We start from the raw sequence: 24,637 nt of genomic DNA on the forward strand, positions 1-24,637 counted from the left end.
GCCTCTTCACACCCAAAATAAGCAGTATGGTACCATAGAATAATACCGTTTTAAAAGATACAAGAAATCTTAAATCTGTCTGGAAAGATAATTGAATGGCACCTATTATGTTTTCTGATTGTTTATCATTTTTTCTCATTCTTCATGAGCTGTCCCTGACATACTAATATTGTTTTGCAGCATAAACTGTAATAAATGTTTGAGAAGAACAACATATTGAACTGTGGTGAACTTTTGTAGCTAAAGAAAAGGAATGGATTGTTAGGCTTGATTTTAATTAGTACCTTATGTCTTCCAGATGGTCAAACGTTTATACTGCCAAAGGCATACTGAATACCTGACAAATATGGTACAAATTTAGATGTTACCAGTATTAAGAAAAGCCATGGGAGGTATTTTGCACAACTGTAGAATATATATATCCCAAAGTTATGTTCCTTCAGGGAAACACTAACTTTTTTTAATGCAAACAGCATAGTGGCCATGCACCAGTAGCAAAACGATATACAGAGAGACTAGTTTTCCCATAAATACCAACGGAAACGTGACAAAAGCAAGCAGACCTGTTTCACTTTACAGTTTTACTTGAGCCAGGTTACATTTGACCACCCTCTAAAGGTACTGAGAATAAATTCATATAAAAGTTGGGGTCAAACTCAACTCCACACAATTCATAACACACAAAGCAGGACGCTTTGGCAAACTGATGTCCCACGGACACACAACGTGGGGTGAAATGCCATTGTATTTTACCCCGTTATCTATTCATTTGTCCGGTAATTTTTCATCCTTATTTTTAGTTATGTCGCCAGTTTCATAAACAGGTTGCTGTATTTCAGTACAATTTTTTTAGGATGCTATGCGCACATCATGGTGGCCCAGTGATTGAACCACAGTAGCAGCAAGAGAAGACAAATATGACTTCTCGGTGGTACGGAAAACACAAACAGGACTGTACTGTAAGAGATATGGCCCTTTAACCTTTCACCAAGCTACTCCATGTTTTGGAAACAGTGCTGTGTATTTTTAGGACTTCTTGCTTTTGCTTTTATTATATTGGCTCCCTTGTTTAAGGAATTCTCTAAATTTGTAGCAAGTAGTTTCCTCATATAATTTTACTCATTTATGATCATAAACAAAAATTGTAAGAAAAGTACTATAAATTACACCACCTCTTTAGCCTGTAGTAGTTAGAGCAGCTGCCTTTGGTCCCAAAGGTCACAGGTTTGAATCCCACCTCCAGCTGCAGTACCCTTGAGCAAGGTACTTACCTTAAATTCCTTTACTAAAATTACCCAGCTGTATAAACAAGTAAATAATTGTGAGTAGCTTCTGAGAAAAGTGTCAGTAAAATAAATGTAAATCTATGAATAAACACAGCAGGGTCGGGAGCGGCACCTGTACATCGATCCCACTGCTGACCTCTCGGGGGCGCTGCAGGTCGGTTCTTCTCCATGCTTGAACTGCTCCAATGGCTCAAATGCAGGGTTTGGAGCAAAGGGAAAAACAACCAATGTTTGGAATATCTTAAAATGCAGATAAAGAGGTGTTTGACATAACTAAGTCTCTTCTTTAGATATACAAATAGATTTATTGCTTAAACTGACACTTTTCTCCAAAGTGACATATAACACTAAGGTAAATACAACTATTTACCCATTTATACAACTGGAGAATTTTTACTGGAGCGATTTACATTTACATTTACATTTATTCATTTAGCAGACGCTTTTGTCCAAAGTGACGTACATCTCAGCAAAAGTACAATTTATGCATTACATTGAGAAGGAGACATAGCTGCAGACATGAAAGTCTCAAGCAAACCTAGTTTGTTGCCTACCGCTTGCTGCACCGAGGCTCATCGTTCGAGTAGGTGCATAAGACACAGGAAAGACAAATTCCGATACCCTCCCACCATTTTTTTTTAAATATTATAAGATACACAAATGAGCAAGTACAATGCTAGAGTAGTGGCTGAATAAAGGTTGTATCTGGGGATGCTTCTGGAGTTACGATGCGTGAACAGTTACACCATAGATGATCTGAAGAGATCTTGGGAGAAGTGGATTTGGAAAAGTTGAGTTTTCAGACCCTTCTTAAAAACAGACAGTTTCCGCAGTTCTGAGTGACAGGGGAAGGTCATTCCACCACAACGGACCCAGAACCGAGAACCTTCAAGCTTTGCCTTTTGTGCGCAGGACCACCAAGCGAGCAGAAGTACATGAGCGAAGGGGCCTGGCTGGGGTTTACCAGTTGATCAAGTCCTGTATATAGCTGGGAGCAGTTCTATTGATGCATTTGTAGGCTATAACCAGGGCCTTTAATTTGATCTGGGCAGCTATAGGAAGCCAGTGCAGAGAAAGGAGTAGAGGAGATACATGGGAGCGCTTTGGCAAATCAAACACAACTCATGCAGCAGCATTTTGTAGAAGCTGCAGAGGTTTTATGGCAGTAGCAGGAAGGCCAGACAAGAGAAAGTTTCAGTAGTCTAGATGGGATGTCACCATGGCCTGGACAAGTAGTTGGGCGGAGTCAGTTGTGAGGTAGGGACGGATCCTACGGATATCATGCAGGATGTATCTGCAGGACCGGGTTGTGGCTTCAATATGTTGAGAGAATAACAGACTCGCATCAATCGTTACTTCCAGACTCTTAGCGAAGGAGCTAGGTGAAATGAGTGAGTTGTCCAGTTTGATCGACAGGTTGTGACAGGAGGACAGACCAGCTGGGAGGTAAAGAATCTCTGTTTTGGAGAGGTTGAATTGGAGGTGGTGATCATACATCCATGAAGAGACGTCTGACAGGCAGGCAGCAACGTATGCGGAAATGTCTAATGCTCCAGGTGGAAAGGAGAGGAAGAGCTGGGTATCATCAGCATAGCAGTGGTATTTGAATGCATGGGAGGCTATGACCGGACCGAGGGAGGAAGTGTAGATGGAGAAAAGAAGAGGACCCAATACCGAGCCTTGCAGAACACCAGTTGAGAGAGGCAGAGGAGAAGAATGAGAGCTCCGCCAGAGCACTTGATAGGATCTGTCAGAGAGGTAAGACTCAAACCATCTTAGTGCTGCACCTTTGATCCCAAGCTGGGAAAGAGAGGAAAAATGTGACATGTCAGAAGTGGGATTCAAACCCACGCCTCCATTTGGAGACCAGAACACTCACAACAGGGGAAGGTTACTAACCTTGAGTCTGGCGCCTTAGACCACTCGGCCATCCTGACACTTGAGGTAAGTACCTTACACAAGGGTACTATATGGCGCAGCAGTAGGCAAGATTCAAACTTGCAAAGGCAGCAGCTGTAGTCATGACGCTACCTGCTGCTCCTAGATAGTTAATTTAGAGTTAATTTAGTCAGTGTCTTTAACCTTTCCCTAACCTCTACAGTGACAAGGTCTGTGCCGGGACTTACCATGTTCTCACCACTTGACTACTGACCCCCTTCGGTGAGTAAATGTCCACATGGAAGCACCGGCTATTTTCTTTGTCAACAGGGCTGAGGCTTGGCCAGTTTCCATTCATCCTGCCATCCTTCTCACCTGTACTTGTGCTAAACACTAACCCTAACACCCCATCCTATCCCAAACACTAACCTGAACACCCAGTTCTATCCTAAACACTAACACCCAATCCTATTCCAATTACTAACCCAAACACTAACTCTAACACCAGCAACCAGTCCTACCCCAAACACTAACCCTAGCCTTGCCCTAATACCAGACCCTATTCCTAACCCTAATGAGGTGAAAGGTCCTATTCAGGTTGTTTCACAGAAAGTAAGACCAGCAGTTCCTGCACAAAAGCTTCACTCTCTGAAAAGCCAGACAGAGTTACATAATGTGGGCAAATATAAAAGAAAGTCACATTCTTTTAAAATGCTTTCCTTTCATCCCTACCATGATGTCAGAAACCAAACTTTCCTGTTAAACTACCCACAATTATTTACCATTTATACAGCTGGGTAATTTTTACTGTATGAATTTAAGGTAAGTACCTTGATCAGAAATATGATGGGGGATTTGAACCTGCACTGTACAAGCACTAACCACTAGGCCACATGCTGCCCTTGCCTAAGGGACCTGTCAAAGACTGTGTCTATGTTCAAGTAAGAACAGGAGTGTTTACATACCACAGTCACCTCGTGAACATCTGGACCAATTATTTATCCCACATTCTGAACAGTTCATTCATATCTAGGACTTTTCCTTAATACGACACCACTGCAAATTAAAAATACTTTCACAGTCTTGGCACATCAAAAAAGCCATATTAATTATACAGTCTACATGTAAGGACGACATTATGTGCACTTTAGCTGGAATCCCACCTTCTCCTGGGATTAGCAGCTCTGAACACCTTCTACAAACGGAATGTGCTGAATGTTGTGGCTGGTTGGAAACTTCCAGCCGGTGCCAAGTCCACCCTTCTTTATACATACAGTTCCCTGGCAATGGATTTACCCTGTTAACAAAAAACATCTATACATATCTCCAGCGTCTGACCACAGGAATTCAACCGTTCTCAGTTTATTAGCTTTTCTGAGATTAATTTCAGTTGGTCGGGAGAATTCCTTCATGGCCATCACCATGTCTAGTGAGAATCATCACGCAACCAAGGGTGCCCCAAAAATCTCCTCGCAGACGAAGCAGTGATCCTCCAAAAACAATAGGTATCCATCAGTCTGACATCAGTAAACATCCTGGAGGAGTGTGGTAAAAAGAAAGAAATAAAACAGAAAGGTCTCTGTTTTCAGTAACAGGAAGAATGCAGCAACAAAGCCTCAAGGCCCTGAATGATGTTCTCTGCACAGCAGCGCTGGAAGTCAGCAGATATTCTAATCGTCACCGTTCTGTGAACGCAATCTGCCACTTCCAGGAACACCAGGCGGCAAGTATCAGAATCGAAATCTTAAAGAAGAGATTGAAGAAAAAACCTTCACGCTGTCAAAGATGTAACAACACAATAATTCCTATTAACTATTTATTTTTTCAGGGTGACTGCTGTCTCACACAGCATCTGTGCACACGTTGATTTACCATGCAATGTCCGCCACCGATGTTACTAAAAGGCAGATCGGGTCTTCCACGCCATGATTGTCGTTAATTCTTTTAATAGAAAGCAACCCACACTACTAACAAGTTCACATTAAAGGTGGATTTTTTACAAAGTATTCCTCTCAAAGGAACAATGGTAGGGTTCTGTTGGGACTTGAATTGGCAAAATCGTGATCATCGGGTAGAGGTCCCTAACTAATACACTACAGTTAGTCTTTTATCTGACACTTCCACTTCAAAGTAGCTTACTAGTTACTTACAATTATTTGCCCATTTGAACAGTTGAGTATTTTTACTGAAGTCATTCAGTATAAGCACCTTGTTCAAGAGTACTACAAAGGGATCAGGGATTTGAACCTGGGTCCTTGGACTGCAAGGCAACGCTTTTGACAATGACGTTGCCTGCTGTACCATTATGGTTCAAACCAACAAAGCTCCTGCATTACAAATCATCATACCTAACCCTACACGCCCACCTGTATCCAGCAAATAAAATTGCATCAATTTTTTTAATGGGACCTAAATCGAAAGTTCGTGATCAGCTAAATGTCAATTTAATAATTTTCCAAGCAAGTAAATTAACCATCCAGCTTCCGGAATGCAGCTAACAGTTTGATATGAGTTGGTAACACAGATCACGCCAGAGAGGTCTGAGTTTCAACTTTAATGAATATTTAGTATGAAACTGATTAGGAATAGTTAAACTGTGAGCCACACTATTAAATTGAATCATCCTCAGAGGTGTGCTACCCAGGAGGTGGCAGTACCGAGCTGGTGGTGAAAAGGGTAACATGCCAGCACGCGTTCCTTCTTCCTCCGCTGCACACTTCCAACCGGAATCACCCACTTTCCCAGAAATTTTTCAGATGAAAGTCCAAAAGGAGTCCAGGCCTATCAACGCAGATGCGTTACCATGACGACAGGCCCTGTTGACCCCCCCGGCACCTGTTTTAGCCGTGAACAGCGACTGCCGTTCCATCAGAACACACCCATTGTGACAAATCTCATGCGCACTTCCTGTTTGTGCAGACGTGCCCCTCCGAATTCCCCAGGAAGGAACTCCTCTTGGTACTTTTACTGCAGCTTTCCAAAAACACAGGGCACCACTGTGCCCCATGAGGTGGGAGGACCCAACTGCACCAGAGGGACAAGTGTCCGATCGCATAAATACCTCTTAAAATGGCAAGTCGGCTTAAATAATGGAAGGAGCACATGCGCCTGTGTGACCTCTGTGTGACCTCATATGTGATTTGTGACACTAACATCTGATGGCTCAGTTTGGTCAGGCAGTCAAGGTAAGATGAGAAGAAAAGGGCCAGTGAAACCTATGGGAGGAGTAGGTGAAGTCAGTTAACATCAGTAATGAGTCTTTGTATCTGCACACACAAAGAAATTGGGGGGGGGGGGCAAACACTGGACTCCAGCCATGCAGGCGAAGGAAAGGTAGCACTTCTGTGAGTGAGCCGGACCAGAAGCAGGTCCAGAACAGACAATAACGCAGAAGGTCCAAGGAGCTGAAGGCCTTTGATTCCTACCATACGGAACAATCCACCTGCATCACCTGCTGAGTCAGTGGGACCACTGCAACTCTCTCTGCAATATTCAGCAAAGATAATAAGGCAATCTCAAATTGACCATGAAACACCGATCATGCAGCTATTCCTGCCGGGGACACTGTAATTAACCAACACACAACGCATTACATACCTCATGCTGTGGGTTATGAAGGCAAACATAATGGGGCTTTACTGAGATGTCAGTCATTTCCCACACCAACACACAGTAAGTATGCATTATGATAATTCCTTTTTTAAATAAAAGGTAACAATTGACAATGTAATTAAAGCTATCCATGGCAGACCGGTTGGTTGTGCACACCTGGCAGATGTGCAGAAAGATGGGAATGAACCTGAAGAGGAGGAACCCAGTAAGATGGGTGGAGATGTGTTGGAAGCAAATCCCACACCGTATCAGGGGTGCTATGGGAAAGGGATGGTTGGACAGAAAGAATAGAGAGCCAAGGATATGCAGAAAGCACTGCTTTATTGACTGCACTGGTCAACCACACCAGAGACTGCAGGGAGGACGTGTTTCCTGGGGACTGGGACAGGTGAGAGATCACGTGGGAACACGCACAGGCAAAGAGGGAGGGGGGTCACGACAGTGGAGGCAGCCATTATTAAGGCAAGACAAACAGCATGCAGATACAGTCACATAAAACATCATATTGCTGTAAAACTAGCTTCACATGGAAAATGTACAAAAAAGGAAAAAATAGGTTTTTGCACTAATGAAAAATACATCTTTCTTTTTCCCCTACAAAGATTCTAATACAAGAAAATAAATACTGGAAAAAGCCAAAAATAAGTTAAAATAGCTCTCAATTTAATATATTTTTAATATTTGTCTTTGCTATTAACAAATGGCACAACATTCTTTGAAACAAAGAAGAAAAAGCTCCTGCAACATTCATATTATAGTATCAAGAACTGATATAAAGCAGAAATGTTTCAGGAAATATACAGGTCCACAGTAATGTTGACGCTTTCACAGGACAAGGGCGACAACAGCTGTGATCTCCAACAGCATGTAATTTTGGTTCCACAGATATGGTCATTCAATCATCAGCTGGGAAGACTGGCTCTCCTAGTGGGATTTATCCTGTGAGCAATACAGTTGAGGGGGCACGGAAACAACCATAGACTAAACATCCCCAAGAATTTAGACGTCATTTCAAATATCTTCTTCGGGAGGGAGAAAATACAAATAATTGGCGAAATCCTTTGAGGAGCCATACTAGGCAAAGCCTTGAAGTGGATTCATTACTGCATGCAAATGCAGGTAGCTAAATTAGAAATAGAGGGAGGAAATGCTGAAAGACTCGTTACAATGAAAATCTTCAGAAGATGACTATGGGCTACTCAGCTTTTACTCTGCATGTTACTCTTGGCAGGTATTCTATCTGAGCACTGAGGATATTCTCTTGGAAGAGGGGGTGGGGAACAATATTATGACTTATCAAAGTTAAAGAGGAGAAAAACAGTTCATAGTTGGGAAGTAATTTGAAGCTGAGGTCTTCTCTAAGTGTCGCTCCACACAAGTTGTTCAGGAAAATGGAATACTTTAAAGCACATCATTTTCTTTCCATTTCAGCAGTTGTGTCATCTCAAGATTTTTCCCCACCAACAAATACTGTTTTTTTACAACACTTTCTGTAGTAATCACACTTTCACTGCATACATACTGTATTCCAGAAGACCAAAACAAATTTTCAACAGATCACTTCGACCCTTACAAGATAACAAAACACACATTTGACAGACAGTTGTAGGTAATGACTTCCTTCCACTCAGTTATTCACTTCCCTTTTAATTGGGGCATTTTTCCCTCCAATTTTAACTATCCTCTTTAGAGTATATGCACATATAGTGCCTTGCAAAAGTACTGAGACTTCTCACCAATCCTGTAATGTTACTGAAATTCCATTCTGTGTGATACCTTCATTTCATAACACTGAAATGCATAATTACTTATTTTAAGGTGACATTGTTTTTATGCAAGAAAATGTGACTAGTTTTATATGGAAAGGTGGCAAAAAACAAGCCATTATTCAAAACGAACTGTCATAATGGATGCCAGGATTTACCCAGAAAGCACAAGAGTGACCAGCTGTGATGTGGGTTAAGATTTTGTGATCAGATGACACAAAGTCAGAGCTTTTTAGGAAAAATTCAAAGGGCTATGTGTGGTGCAAAGATGATGTGCCCATGTTTTAAGAATTACCATTCCTCCAGTGAAGTATGGTGGTGGCAGCATCATGCTGTGGGGATGCTTTTTATCAGCAGGGACTGGGCATTTTGAAAAAATAGAAGGAAGAATGGATAGAGCAAGAAAAGACTGCAAGAAAATCTGCTACACTCTGCTAAAAAGCCAGAGAGGAATTTCATCTTGAGGACAATGACGTCAAGCACAGGGTCAGAGCAACATTAGAATAACTGAAGAAAAAAGGTGAAAAATGTCCTGGGGTGGTCCAGTCAAAAAAATGTATCCAAATTCCACTGAGAATCTGTGGTACAGTTTAAACATTATGCTACACAAGTGTCTCTCAACGAATTTGAACAACTTGGAGCAAATCTACCAAGAAGAATGAGCCAAAATCACTTCTGAAAAGTGACCAAAGCAAAGCTGAATGTTTATGCAAACGGTATATTTCAGTTTATCTATCGTAAAAAAATATTTTGTAACACAATCTCACCTTAAAATAATTAATTCTGAGTTGTCATGTTTTGAAATAAGATATTGCAGTGAACAAAATTTCAGTGTACCGTTTGTGATGGAGCAACACAAGAGAACTGGTCAAGAGTTATTTTTATTTGTGCAAGACACTCTAACTGAATCATGCCCCTTACCATTCATAACTCTGCCCTCTTCTGACCCAGCAAATCACCTGCCATTGTTTAGGCATGATCAGTGCCATTGCAACCAGAAACTCATAGGTGCATCCAAGGCTTTGTGCAGCCATGTGCTGCTGACAGGTGAGGAGAGGATCCCAGCCCGTCGGGACGGGTCAGATTTACACTTTGTTGCAGAACACACTCATGCCGTCATCTGTCACAATCATTTTTTGATTATCAGGTAGCACAGAGGCTTGAGGTGCTTGGAATGTGGAGCAAGAGAAGCTGGATGCTGTGTGCTAAGTATTTTTATTTATTTTTTGGTCCATATGAAAACAGAGAAAACTAACACAAGCAGAATGGATGACAGGACAGTGTCATGTGTCCGCAAGCTAAAGCGTACAAAGCATTTCCCAAAGCCTGGCGCACAGCAGGTGGAAAAATGCGTACAAGTATTGTATTGTGCATTGTTGTTGGTGCAAACAAAACCAAGTGCTGAGAGCCAACTGCAGCTTTCAGCGAAAGTCTCCTGGGAAAAGAAAGCAATGAACAGAGAAGAAAAGATCCTTGGTTGAAGGAACATTTCCTTTTAGACAATACCACGGTCTGTGCCGTTGCCTCTTACATCTCCCGGTGCAATTAGAAATGCCCGTCAGCAGCTACAGTTGGCTCTGACCTCAGTGGCGTGAACCTGCCAGACGTGCTACCATTCACAGCAGAGGAAGATTGGGGTTTTCACCTCCACCTTCAGACTGCCACACGAGCAACTGTGAAATAAGAGCTTTGTATTTGCACCGCGGCACACTTTCAAACCACAGGAACACACACACATTCTCTAAACACGATGCCATCGACAAGTTCACAAAGACCGGCATCGTTATGTCCGAAGACCTTGCTCTTCTTCACCTCTTTTCCATCCAATCTCCTGCCATTCTCTTTATCAGGATTTGCATCAGTGACACGTCCCGTGAGGCTGTGTTTCCTGCTCCTCGGATCACGCGTGCGCACACCACTGTCTCGGCAGCACAACGAAACAGTGATTCGGACTAAACGGAGCTCCTGCCTGGAACATGACGCCCACGAGCCAGACTTTCCTGGAAGAGTTACAGTTACTGCCCAGGTTCCCAGTTAAGGTCACCTCCGCCTCCACCCCTTATCCCCAACCCTTGTGCCAACGGCGTCACCGTGCCCATCAGCGTGATGCAAGCATGACGCACTTTTCCCATCCCATCACGGATCACTTGCAAAATTAACACCGGCAACAACGCAGTGCTGAGTGTTTATAATGTTCTTTGGCATCGTCAAACCAAACAGCCCGTGACATAAAATAGCCTCTTTGATCACCAACACAAAACCACTCAGTAGCAGTAGTCAGAAGAAATAGAGCTCGCCAAAAAGCTGTAGAATAAATATAAGCACATATGCATGTGTGTGTATATATACACATATATATATACACACATAAATCATCTACATCCATGTACATATATCGCACACTCTGTGTTTATATACATATGTATGCCAGTGTGCAGCCCCAGCTCTCTTTACATATGGAGATGCATTAATATACAAGGTTTTCTTTTACTGCGTTTCAAACCGTTTTATTCTTAGACCCTGAGATATTATCGTGGACTGTCAGAAACCCGTTTTCAGGCACAAGGTCTCTCGCGTCCACACGTTTGCGGTCATACTTCTTGTTGGGTTCTGCATCTGCAAGTGCAGCGTTGTGTGACTGGACTCTGGTGTGAGTGCGAAATGCGAATATACCGCAAAAACAACGGTTGTGTACAAGTGAGGCACTGCAGCAGGATAACTGAAAATCCTCCTTTGTGTCAGCCATTCTTCACTTCCTCTCACCAGCCTCATGGGGGGGGGCAACCGTTAAATATCTGATTCGTATCATTTTTAGCTAGAATGACAGAAGGCACATTGCGTTAAAAACATCCTCAACGTCTCTTGAACGACTCCGAAGGAACCAAAGGAGACCAAGCCAAGTCAGTACGAAGACTTTAAAAGATTATAACGATGTATGTGTGTGTGTGTGTGTGTGTGTGTGTGTGTGTGTTTGTGTTGCTGCTTGCCAGTTGTGCTTTTCCCCAAGCGCATAAATTATACGCAGTTATTTCAGTCTGATTACTTCCTGCACCATTAACCCTACTTAGAGGTGAAACTTCCACTGGACAAGCTTAGGTACAGGCAGGAAACAAAACGCATCCCGAATCGGCACGCGGTTCTCCGAAGCGTCAGTTCCTGTGGTCTTGCTGACGACACGAAAAGAAAATCACCGTTTTCAAAAAACATAAAACTCCAGATTAAAACTGGAGCGAGAACATCCACAAGGGCCGTGACCACGACCTGTGAGGTTCTAAGAAGCATTGCTGTGGGCTCCAAAACCTACCGAAAGGGTCCATTTAACTTGCAAATACACAAATGTGGTTAAAGAAGTAAAATCTGCTGTAATTAACTGTCAGCTGAAAAGTATAAAATGATGCAGAACAGCCACGACGGCTTTAAAGGATTGTTCTTCAATCAGTAATTCCACTGTTTAGGACGCCAGAATGCTTCTCCTGAGCACTTCCTCATTCCCAGCATGCAACTGGGCAAGGCGGAGCCTGCGACCGCCGGCCCGCACGTCAGAGTCGCTCCGCGTTCCGTCGGGACCGGGGCGAAAGGCCGAGCTGTGGCTCCCGGCGGGCTCACGCTCGGACCCGGGCCCGTCCTGCCCCTCCTCGGCTGGGGGACACCCCTCCACAGGCGCCGGGACGGGGCCGCAGGGCGCCGAGAGAGCAGTTGCCTGACCTCCTTTGGGACCACGCTCCTCAGAAATGTGGCAGGAGCTCATTTTGGAGATGGGGGGCTGCGGGGCCGTGCGCCTGGGCCGGCCGCTCCTTGTTCGTTGCTGGGGGTGGGGGTGGCGGTGGCGCCGGCGGTGACGGTGCCGGTGGGAGGCTTTAGACGACCGGGACCATCCAGAATTCGGACCCTTCCATTCAAGCGGGACCCCATCGCTTCGGCTGTCCGCCGCAGCGGGGGGACCCTGGGGCTCCCGAGCCCGGCCTCGAGCCTTTCCCCGGGCCCTCCTGCCCAGCTGAGGGGTCTTCCAGGCGGCACTGACGGAGGGGTCCATCATGAGCTTCAGCAGGTTCTCTTCCCCCTGTAGGAATTGGTCCGACAGCAGGCCGGCTGCCTTGTCGTGAGGCTCGCTCCCCAGCGACCACTGGCCCGGCGCGTCTTCCGCCGCGATCTGCACCGACTGCGCCAACCAGCCGTCGATCAGCGCCCCGTCCAAGGGGAAGCTCTTGGAAAGGCCTGCGGTGTCAGAGGGGTCACAGAGGTTAGCGGTCTGTAGCAGCAAAGTGGCAGTGGGAGGGAGCGGGAAAAAAAAAACGAATCAAAAGGAAAAGCCCACAAAACACCCCTTTGTTTGGAATGTGAACGGGCAGAGAGACTGCAGCGGCCAGCAGACGAACGCAACCTGATGTGGAATCACGCCTGTACGTTCGTTCATTTAACCGACACCTTTCTCTACAGCGACTCGCAATAACATTACAAGCTACTTACAAGCTACCGACTGATACCCATTTGTACCACTGAGTAATATGTTTTACTGCATCAATTCCAGGTAAGGACTTTGCTGAATGGGCAGGAGGTGGAATTCAAAGTGCAGAGGCAGCAACTCAAACCACTGTATTCAACCAAACTTTTCACCAGAAACTGAGTCACCGTAGCACTGACACAGACAAAAATGTTATTTACACTATTAAATCATGCCAAGAAGTTTTTTCCCCAGGAAGACGCAACGGTGTTTGTAGACAACTTGGAATTTTAATAATACGCTTCCCTACCCACATGGATAAAGCGAATTCCACACCGCGAATTAGCGCTAAGTCCATGCGTCCCTCTTAGTATAAATCTTTTGTTTTGCGCACGTTCCAGCGCGGACAAAACAGATGCGCTTCGGGCCTCGACGCACAAGGACGCAAACTGGCTCGGCGTCCTTCCTCCTCCTCCTGGTGACGCGTCCCGGCCGCTGCAGACAGCTACGCTATCGGAACAGATATCCGTATGAGCGACGCCGCTCGCTCCCGTCTCCCTTCGGTCCGTCGAAACCGGCTACGGCGAGCGACAATGGAGTGCGAAACGCTGCTGTCGGCATCCGAGGAGGGAGCGCAACGTTCATCTTCTGTTCATGTAGCTGATGCTCCTGTCCGCAGCAGCGGCGGGGCAAAATACACAGCTGTCCACACTGCTATTACTCTAGGGCTTTATCCAACACATCTTACAGTTTACACTCACTGGACCATTTTTACTGGGCCATCAGGTCAAGTACCTTTCTCAAGGGTACAAGAGCAGGCACTTTAAAAGGCAGCAGTTTGGAGGGAAATCGGCATCTTTGACCGCTATGGTACCATCTTCAGCTACTCACTCACACACACACACACACACACACACACACATACACCATGCTGAAAACTTATACACGCACATACACATAGTGTCTCTTCTGAAAGGCAGAACCATAAAATACTACAGGTTACAGTTTTCCTAGCAGTATGATTTTTTGAGTCAATTCAGGTCTGAATAAGCTGCAATTATAATATTAAGTGTAAACGCTGCACTTAAGGAATGAGAAGACAGACTCACCACGTGATTCTGCCCCCCCCCAGCATGGGGACTGTAATGAGATTAAGGAGCTATTTAGAATGATGTATTTTAATCATAGTAATTAAGAAAGAATGCAAATATCAGTGTCTGTTCCAGTCTAGCTGAAACAGAGCTGGAGGGAGAGAACGAGTCCATGGGGCCAGCTCAAAGTTTTTGGGAAACTGCGATTTCTCGGAATCGAGACGCTGTGCTGCGGATGTACGTGAGATCATCGCCCTTTGTGCCACATGGAGCATCCTCCCCTCTTTCCGTGACGCACGGCGAGACTGCGGGGCATGGTGACGTGGGGTGGGGGAGGGGCGTGGGTCGCTCTGTGGCTGCAGGTGGGTAGCGGCATTGGTGGCTCTCAGGGATTGGGCATCACCTTGACAACAGCAGTAAACCCACATTGAAGCCTAGTCATCCACGGTCCCCCCGGAGGGATGTCGTGACGTCAGGGAGACACAGAGCCGCCCCCCGGGGGGGAGTCGCTACGGCTGAGGGAACACGGTTCCACCCGCGGTCTGAAACAGGTAGAAAGGAACATATTGCCTCTACAGTATTTCCACACGCAACGAAACTGGGCTTTCTTGATCATGTCGCATGTTACAAATTCACCTGAAACTACTGCTTTTGCATCCCTCTGGACAGCCCAGGTCCACGCCTTGCGGTGTGCGGAATAGCGTTCCCTCCGAGTAGCGCACACAGGGAGTCTCAACGGAAGAGACAGCAGCGAGTGCGTGTAATCAAAAAGCAATTTCACACTGATACACCTGCTCACACCACTGTTTGGAGTAGACGTGGTGCCAAGAGAGCACGCACACAGGACATGAGCCTTGACTCACCTTGCGGTCATGTGGGTGTTGCTCTGCATCCAACTCTGCCTTACCGTGATCACGACCAGGTTTCGCAAAACGAATGGGGAGGTTGCGTTTTCAATTCGCGACTGGTCTTTGCTTATCAAATGGAGAGGTTGTGTTTTCAGCCCATAGCGCCAGCCTGCGCCAGTCAGATTGAGAGGCTGCGTTTTGTCGCTGGTACTAAATCTGCAATAAAAAATGTTCTTTTGCTCAGTGTATACGAGAGATTGTAAGATTTTGCATGGTAAAATGACCGCTTAATGCCTATCAGTATTGACCCGCGGCGTGAGCCGCTCACAGCACACGCATTCTGGCGCTGGTCCGTTGATGAGATTATCATTATCCACTTACAGCCTCTGTCAAAGCTGAGCAGAGCACTGCCAGTGTTGGAACACGGAGAGCTGACGTGGTGTATCGATCTCGTCCGAGATAAATAGCGCTCGGCCCGACCGAGGGCCAGCGGAGGGGGGCGTGAGGGGTACAGATCTGTGGAAATAAACCGATGTTTCATCTCGTTACGGAACCAGAAACCGTGGTACGACTACAGGGCGCTCTGGGAGACGCTGGCGGAAGAGTTCTCTTTTCGGATGCGGGGGAGCCGGACCGGAGGCCGCGTGAGAACTTACCCAGCTGCTTGAGTAAGGAGACGTTCTCCAATTTCCAGCTTGTCTTCTTCTCGGGACTCCCTTTGCGTCGCTCCTTGGCCGTGTCCTTCCCACTGCTCTGCCTCTTCTTCTCGCCCTTGGGCCCTCCCTCTGCACAGGGAGACAGACGGCAACATCGTGGCGAACAGCAGATCAGCAAGATGTCAGTCATCCGGTCCCTCCGTCCTCACCCAACGCGCTGTCGCGCACATCAAAAGGACACGTGACTAACAGCCTCAAGGTCCCGATTTTATGCCTCACTTTTAATTAAGTCCCCACTCTAGGTGTTCATCATTTTGAGCTACCCGACTGTCACTGCGATTAAGGCACCCACAGACTTGTCACTCCAGAATGCAGCAAAGTGTGGCACACGGGACTGTGGGATGGTAAACGTGACATCTGACAAGCCTCAGAGACAAGACCAAGTGGACCAGCACGTCTTAACACAGCCAGCAGGCGCATGGATACGGGGCAGAGAGAGGACGAGGAAACGACGCAAACACAAAGTTGCCAGCTCTCTGCGGTAAAGCCCCATCAGGGATCTCGGGTGTGAAGTTTTGCCCATTGGCGGCTCTTTGGGGAGAAGCTCTACCCACAGTTACTTCTCTGTTATCAAGCCCCACTTACAGACTGTTCCCCGTTGCGAAGCCCCACCCCCCACAGTGACCCCACTCGACACAAGCGCCCTTAGGGTGTCGACAAATGCGTGGCAGGTCCTGCTCCATGCTGGGGGGTTTGGGGATGAAGGACTGAGCCCAGTTGATTGAGTGGAACAAGGGTGAGAACGTGCCTCTCCAGGAGTGTGTGGAGTTACACACCTCAGCAGATCTGTCACGCTGGCGGGGGCAATTACGGAAAAGTCCCGCTATACACTGACTCCGCTCGCGGATGCAGGAGACATTAAGAAAGCAGTGCCATTTTTCGCTTCTCGCTCTCACTTTTTTCTTTGACTTTTGCTCATTTAAAAAATTTTCCTCCCTTCCCTGGAATCGAACTTGCTCCCCGGGAGCCGTCTGCGAGGTGTGTGATTAATCTCCCCGCTCTCTGGGCACGGTGGTTGCGGCGATAGAGCGGCGGTCACGTCCCGCTCATCGCCCGCGCTCATTAGCGAGGTGCAAGTGGGTCTTGGGAGCGACCACACACACACAACCCTATGACAGACCCCTTTATTTGTGTGCGGTATGAGTAAAACAGGAGGTCAGCGCAGGGCCCTTCAGAGGGGCGTGTCATCCTTTTTGGGTGGCAGCACTCGGCCGCCCCCAAAGCCCTGGATCTCAAAGGAAAATGCCAACTCAGCCCGTTCGACTGACACCGAGGAGAGCAAGGAAGGCTGGTGATGAACACCGTAATCAAACCCAGCTCCAGGAGCCCAGCTGCCCCGTGCGCTGCTCTGTAAATCTCCACTGCCGTTTTCAGCACTTTTCGCTCCAGCCGAAGCCTCATAAATAAAAGGGTCATGGCCTGTTACGCTGTGGGGGCGTCCATGGGAAAGGAGGTGGGTAGGGGGTCAATGGAGCCTGAACACACAACATGCTTCATAGCTCCCTCCTTGCCCTGGGGGCCCCACGCTGGTGCATTATGGCTCTCTCCCTGCTTTGGGGATCTACGCAGGGTGGCTCACTTCACCATTATACTCACTGACACTGACCGACAATCCAAGCATTCGGGTTAAGAGGCGCTGAACAGGGTAAAACATCTGGACCCACCCATGACTTTAAACCAGCAATATTTTGTTAGAAGTCCAATCATCTGCTGTACATACTGCCTCTGCACAATGCAGCGATGTGTACAACGGCCACCGCAACGTCACAACAAGCGCGATGCGACGCGACGCAGCCTCACCTTGCGCCGAGTCGTCCTCGAGGATCCGCACCTGCAGGTGGAGGATGTTCTCCTGCAGGTCACACAGCGAGTGCTTCAGCTTCTCCCTCCGCGTCACCATGTAGCACAGGTTCCGCACCTGCGGGGGGAGATACCCGTTTACACCTGGGGGGTGGGGGGGTCCGCGGATGCGGTGACAATGGCGAGGCCAAGGGATGCAGTGATCAAGAATCTTCGGGAGAAAGTGAAGTTCTCAAGAAAGGAGAACCGCTCCTCTTCACTTCAGTGTGTGTTCCCGTTGTTATTGTTATTTATTTCTTTACTTGATACCATCAGATTGACTTACAGAATGAGGTTTGTACACTAAGCTACATACAATAACATGACATTATATTACATTGCATGCATTTGTAGAGCTGGGTAATTTCTATTGTATTAATTCAGGGTAAGTACCTCAACCAAGGGTACTATAGCAGAAAGTGGGATTCGAACCTGGGTCCTAAGAGTGCAAGGTAGCACCTCTAACCACGATGTCTCCTGCTGTCAAATATAAAGCCCAAACACCGTGGGCCTAAGTATGGTAAATAAAAAAAAACTCTAATGCTTTTTAAAATTTTTAACAACTTCGCACTACAACAGCACTAGTGTGTGTGAAAATCCACGAGGTCATAGAGAAAGAGCAAAACACACACATACACATTAACATTAAATGTCATTTAGCATGAGTAAAAATAAAAATGTTGTGCTCACAACCTCCAATTTAATGCCGATTGTTGACGGATTCATCCCATAACCATGTGCAACATTTGTCTTGATATTGACCACCATCACAGAGGAACATGTGTCAGAGATGAGCCATTAACGCTGTGAACGTGAGTTGAATCAAGGTGATACGCGTGTGCACGTGTGTGTGTGTGTGTATACCGCTGCCTTCTTGGAAAATCTTGGAAGCACATTGGATCTGTTAACAACAGAGACAGCCTGAGACACCCAGGAGCACCATGTGGTCGGTCCCTCTTAGACACCAGCATCCAAACTCCAGCTCAGAAGTGACACAGGAACTCTTCCCATGAGCCTCAGTGGCAAACAAATGCTGCTAGAACCTTCTGGCACACATCATGTGATTCATACTCATTCATAAAAATATGATTATTGGAGAACAGCGGCCCGAGATTCAACTTGATGATGTCACTATTCGCCTCCACTGAACACACGTTCGTCTCTGAGCTGTCGGATCACTCGTACAAGTGTGCATGTGTGCACGAAGTGCTTTTGAGGACACTTTTTTTGGGGTTCACCTGTTTATTTATTTATTTATTTTTTTTTTAAATTAAACTTCCACAGCTTTTTTTGTTTCTGAGATCAATTTTATCTGTTTCTCAGTTTTGTTGGGCTTCACTGGGGAGAATTTCCTGACTGTAGCACAAGAATCAATGATGTGGTCACAATAACAGAGAAATATGTGTTTGTTTGTATGTTTAGGTGGGTGGGGGTTTGTGAGTGGGTGTGCGTGTGAGCGGGTGTGCTTCCACTCTATGTACGCAGTCATTTTTCTCAGCACAAATCTGTACATGAGTATTTCTTATGGCGACAGATGGAAGAAGAGAGAGAGAGGGAGAGAGAGAGCTCAGGGGCGATTAGACAAAGTGCCTTTGTTTCCCAGCACCCTGGCGCTGCGAGGCTGCCATTCCGCCTGTTCCAAGCCTGGTACCACGTGCAGGATGCCCAGGGGACCACAATGTCAGGGACAAACCCACTCCTCCTCCTCTCATTACATCCTGCACTGCAGAGGCCCGCCGTGTTCACAAAATCTGTGTATCAAAACATGTTCCATTTAAAACAATTAAACTCATCACTGTAGACTTGGACCCCGTAACTAAGCTCCTGGGTGCAGTATTACAATAACGAAAGTACCGAACCTGCTATTTTAACTGTGAATTACATGGACCAAATCGAGGGTTGTGATTGGTTAAGACCCTCAATGTGACAGGAAGTAGGAAGTACACACAGTACCTGGTTTCGTCAACTGACCCGAATAAATGGCGATAAATAATAATGAGAAAGCAGGGTGTGGTGCTCTTTGAAGAAGACTGAAAACACAAACTAATGTATACCACATTTTCCAAGACATGAGCCCAGGCAGCAGGTGACATAGTGGTTCAATCCATCGCCTTGCAATTGAAAGTCCTGGGTTTGAATCCCATTCCCCTGCTGTGGTTCCCTTGAGCTGTGTACTTAGTGTAAACTGATACAGTATAAATTACCCAGCTGTGTAACTGGGTAAATTAAGTGCAAGTTCTTCAGTGAATCAATATAACGTTTTATGCCATTTTGGAGAAAAGTGTCATATAAAATCAATCTAACGTATTAGTGGGCTACCCAAGGGTACAACAGCAGGACCCCCCTGAGAGCAGAATTAGAAACCTTCTGGTCACAAATGAAGTGACTTAACTGCTGTGCCACCTGGTGCCCATTAGGTCCCGGGCAGAGCCACTAACCCCATGGTTGGTGGTGCACACAGAGCTGCCCTACGGCGTTATGGCTCCGATTAGCCTTCCCTTTCATCCTCCGCCAGGGCGCATGTTGATCTCATTACTGCCTGAGGACAGCAGATGCCTCATGGACTGTATGACATCGGTGACCTCTCAGCCACCGCCAAGGACGTCACCGTCTCGAGTCAGCCCCTGTGAAAGTTAGCCTGAAGGGGCAGTAATCCTCCCACCTAGCAAGATCCAGACACTTCAGTCCAAAGTAACATTCCCCATTGCTGGTCTCATCTTCTGCTCCCAAGTTCCTTAACTACTGCACCACCTGCTGCCAAGTGTGGCCGATACACCAAGCATGCACAGGTTGGCTTCAGTGGTAAAGTCCTTAATTAAACCCCACTGCACTTGGGTCTCATCTGTCCTCCTTGAGACATGCATCAAGTACCCAACTGTAGACCTTCCCTGGACCTCCTGGCACCCTGCAGTCATGCGTTTACCTCATGTTTACCTCCCACAGGTGTTCTGAATGGTTTTGTCCACTCAGACCTGCCATGCACTAAATTTAAATGAAATTACTATGGCTAGGAGGGGTGCAGTGGCACAGTGGGTTGGACCGCAGTCCTGCTCTCCGGTGGGTCTGGGGTTCAAGTCCCGCTTGGGGTGCCTTGCGATGGACTGGCGTCCCGTCCTGGGTGTGTCCCCTCCCCTTCCGGCCTTATGCCCTGTGTTGCCGGGTAGGCTCCGGTTCCCCGTGACCCCGTGAGGGACAAGCGGTTCTGAAAATGTGTGTGTGTGTGTGTACTATGGCTAGAAAAGCATCCGTCATCCTTAATTCCCCATATTTGCTCCGCACCTTTACTAGGTGTCCTTTCTTGCGTCTTTGAACCATTAGAGCACAGGAAATATGGGCTCACAGACTGAATTCATGTTACAGTCAAGAAGAGCAAACTGATGACTCCTACGAGAAGCAAAGCACTGCGGTCCACACAAAAGAGTTATTGTTATAACGTCAGACTGCTATTCAGACCCATGTTGTTCTAGGGAAACCAACTGCACTCCTAAAAATGCAGGACATGTACATACTGTAACTGCACTTATTAGTCGGGCCTATTGGCTCATGCAAGTTTTTTTTTTTTTGTTTGTATATCTTTCAGGAGAAACAGAATTCACCCAAAGCCTACAAATGCAAAACCAGAAAGACAATCAAATCCTTTGTTCTGAGCCAAACAGACTGCATCACCGGTGCAGGATCATCCTTTCAAATTATGTGAGTTTCGTATCATAATCAAAACCCAATTATATCTTGATGAATCATGACAATAACATCAAACCTCAGCAAAAACAGCTGCAGTTGCCGGGGGGGGGGGGGGGGGGGGGGTGGATTGGCAAACACAGGATTCTGAAATGTTGCTGCAAAAGCAAAGTTAATACCTAAGCACAGATATTTTGAGTCTTATAATTACAAATTACTTACATTTTCTGTACATTGTGACAGCTAGAGAGATGTGCAGAAGTGCCACTTCATATGGTACGACTTTTTATTCTTTATTACTTATTTATTATGTATTATTTTATTTATTCTAAACAAAAAAAGTGTGAGTTTGTGACAAATAAATCCTTCCTATACCTGCAATACGACAAACCAATTCAGTGACCCAGCAGTAGAAGAGAAAGAAGAGCATGATGGGACGGTATGGCGCAGAGTCCTCTCATGTCCACTGCAGCTCTGGTAAAACTCCAAGTTGGCAGGCGCTTTAGATCCGTGGAATCTAACGCGCATCTGGTCCGAGTCCATGGAGAAGCAGTTACACGGCAGCCCCACCCTCACCCCACCCCCATCGCTCTCCCGGCACTCCAAATTCACAGTGCCAGCCAGGCAATCCCTCCGTTTATTATACCCCTATAATCTGCAGGGCCAGACAAAGTTAATGTTGACTGTACAAGATAAAGAGCCCCTTTGATAAATGCTCCGCTCTCTACGGTGCCAGTTTTGCCCTCCAAGACTATCCGAAACACAGCTGTCAGTTCTCAGGGTCAGGGCTGCATGCGTGAGTCCACGGGTAACAAATCCCAATCCATTTCCCGGCAGCAGGTGGCACAGCGGTTAGACGCACAATCTTGGACTTACCCTGATTTGCTCAAGTTTAAACGACCCCGCAGTATAAATGGACAGATTGTTGCAAGTCTCTTCGGAGAGAAGCATCAGCTAAAAGAATGAGTAATAACAGAAGACTGACTGGGAGATGGCGATGTATGGTATCAGTGCGCACGTAGCGCCAAAAGCATTCGGTAGCTACATTTCATAGCACAGTGACGCATGCGTGGGTCTCCTTGGCTGGATTCACTGTCACTGACGTGGTCTGGAAGGAGCTGTAGGCAACAAGACAAACCAACCTGGAGCAAAAAGCAGTGTTAAAGGACTTCAAAAGGGTAGATTCCCTCTGCCATATATAAACCCTTAGTGCAACTAAGGCTACATACGGTGTATGAACAGCTATACATACATCTATTGGTGCATCTATCAATTATCTGTAACCGCTTGTCCAGTGCAGGGTCGCAGTGGTGCAGAGTTTATCCTGGAAACACAGAGGGGGAAGCAGGGTACACCCTCGAGGGGATGCCCACACTAAGTGCAATCTAGAGTCAACAGTTCACCCGAAACGCAACGTTGGATGATGGGAGGAAACGGGAGCATCTGGAGGAAACCCACACGAACACGGAGAGAACACGCATTCCACATAGGCTGAGAGGGATTAAGCCTGTATCTGAACCCACAGCTAGGAGCTGTCACGCACCGGTGCTATGCTATGTTGCCCAAGGTTACATATAATTGAAAATATTTAAATATATACATTAACACAGGAATATTAATGAATATATTAATATTATGAATACATAATAATGTCAATATATTTGTAATTTTAAATCAAGACAAATCAAATTGCTGCTAGCAAATGAAAACAGCAGAGAGCTTAGCTTAAGTTTTCACTGCTATAAAATATTAAGAACCCAGGTAGGTCAGTTTCAGGGCAGCTAGTCTTGTCCCCACCGCCACCCCCCACGTAACTGGGTCAGAAGGGTTGGTGGCGCCAGTGTCTTCGCTGCTGCCTGCAGTCTGACACCAAATGTCAAATGTCCAACCCAAAATGAAGGGCCGACTCCTGCGCTCTTGAGAGCCTTACAGCCGTCCACCGCTGGTCTGGGAGACCCAGCAATTTCGTTGCGCTGCCCTTCGGTTTATACCGTGCAACCGGGTTAATCGTCTCCCGCTCTCTTACCTGCCAAGGTTGTTAGGAACTCAAGGTTGCCCGCTTCAATTATTCATCCGACCGAGAAGTATCCAGGCACAACGGCCGAGCCGCATGCCGAGGCCGAAAGTCTACACCGTACCCGGGCTATGACAGTGCTGCCATAAATATTTATACTCTAACTCATGTTTTGTTCATAACCCAAGCAGACATTGCAGGGTCTTGTGAAGCTGTTCTGTTTAAGAAGCTGCCAGGTTGAGTTGGTTTTTTCAGAGCAAGTCTTCTGTGCACTGAGAGGGCCACCAACTCACACTCCAATAGGGGCCCTGCTGTAGTATGGCACTTAACCAGAATTTCACCTTCCAAATCATCCACCTGTCTGAGCGCCCGTTTTAGAGTCTGTTGTTTGTGGATGATGAGTCAGATCAAACTGAATACCCTGGTGTTTGGGGCAGAGAAATAAAGAGGTTTCTCTGCAGTTCTGTCCTTTCCGTGATCTCTTCCCATTGCATAACACCAGAGAAGGCAATGACAAAGAATAAAGAAAGCAGTGGAGGCGGGGGGAGGGGGGGAGGGCTGCCACAGACAAGGGAGAAACAATATGAAATGCTGTTTCATCACATCTTATGCCCCCCCTCAATCCTGCCCTTTACTGTACCCACAGGCTAAAGCTAGAGCGCCAGGGGTACGGGCTCTGGGTAGCGAGATCGGGCGCGGCGAGCGAGGGCAGCGTGCAAACGTATGATCATACGCTCTGTCCCACACTCAGAATATGACACAAACACAGATGTGGGGAGAGACTCCTTTTCTGTAACCCAAAGCATGGTTTCCCAGGTGCTCCTCTCTCCAGGGCATCATTAGCCACCTCTGGGATGAGGGGATCTGGGGTAATTACAGGCTAAACATCCTGCCCAAAGCTCGACGGCACATTAAATGTTCTGGCCGCAGGTCAAGGCCGACGCTGACGCGGATCCGGCTCGAGTTCCACCGGCTTCCTGGGAAGGCAGTCGGAGCAGCGCGGGCTTGCGGTCAAGTTCGGAAACTCCTTTTCTCCAGGCAGGAGGTGCGTGTGAGCCGCGGCCAGTTTGCACCATGAAAGGGCGCTGTGATGGAACGCGCTCGTACACATCCGGCTAGAGCGGCTCCTGGGCACAGACAGCCCTGCCAGTTCGCATCAGAGCAGCGCGAAGCATCCGCTGTTGGGTTCGTTTGCCATTTTGTCTGTGACGCGAGATTAAAAGAAAGCGAGACAGAACGTGACTCCGGAGGTCAGCAGCAGTTTCTCCCGAGCTCACAGACGCGCTTCGGGAGCTCAAAAGCGGCACGAGACAATTCCGGCCTCCCTGGCTCCTTTCTCTGTCTCCACACCTCCCTCGGCTCACTGGACCAAACGCATCAAATTAAGTGGGAGCCCCTGGCCGGCGATACACGAGGAGCAATAAACCAATTTCCTCCCCACCGACAGCCCACCACAGCTCCCACCGGT

General features: G+C 46.9%; 1 protein-coding gene and 1 non-coding gene across 8 annotated transcripts in view; both read right to left on the reverse strand.

The window, feature by feature from the left end:
* Positions 1-3,112: 3,112 nt before the first annotated feature.
* trnal-caa (transfer RNA leucine (anticodon CAA)) lies at positions 3,113-3,223 on the reverse strand. The gene is made up of 2 exons: positions 3,186-3,223; positions 3,113-3,158 (listed from the first exon to the last, which is right to left on the reverse strand). It is a non-coding gene; the product is annotated as a tRNA-Leu (tRNA).
* Positions 3,224-7,876: 4,653 nt separating this feature from the next.
* LOC108920310 (E3 ubiquitin-protein ligase Jade-2-like) overlaps positions 7,877-24,637 on the reverse strand; it is a 44,006-nt gene continuing 27,245 nt past the window's right edge. For 2 of the 7 annotated variants that reach the window (XM_029247344.1, XM_029247343.1), the window contains exons 10-12: positions 17,439-17,556; positions 15,579-15,707; positions 7,877-12,757 (exon numbers count right to left, since the gene is read on the reverse strand). In XM_029247344.1, coding sequence (XP_029103177.1) covers positions 11,994-12,757; positions 15,579-15,707; positions 17,439-17,556 — 1,011 coding nt within the window. In that variant the 3' untranslated portion in view covers positions 7,877-11,993. The other 5 variants (XR_003797194.1, XM_018728951.2, XM_029247347.1 and 2 more) reach the window with 5 other exon arrangements.

Source organism: Scleropages formosus, chromosome 21, assembly GCF_900964775.1.
Source record: "Scleropages formosus chromosome 21, fSclFor1.1, whole genome shotgun sequence".
In the NCBI taxonomy this organism is placed as follows: Eukaryota; Metazoa; Chordata; class Actinopteri; order Osteoglossiformes; family Osteoglossidae; genus Scleropages; species Scleropages formosus.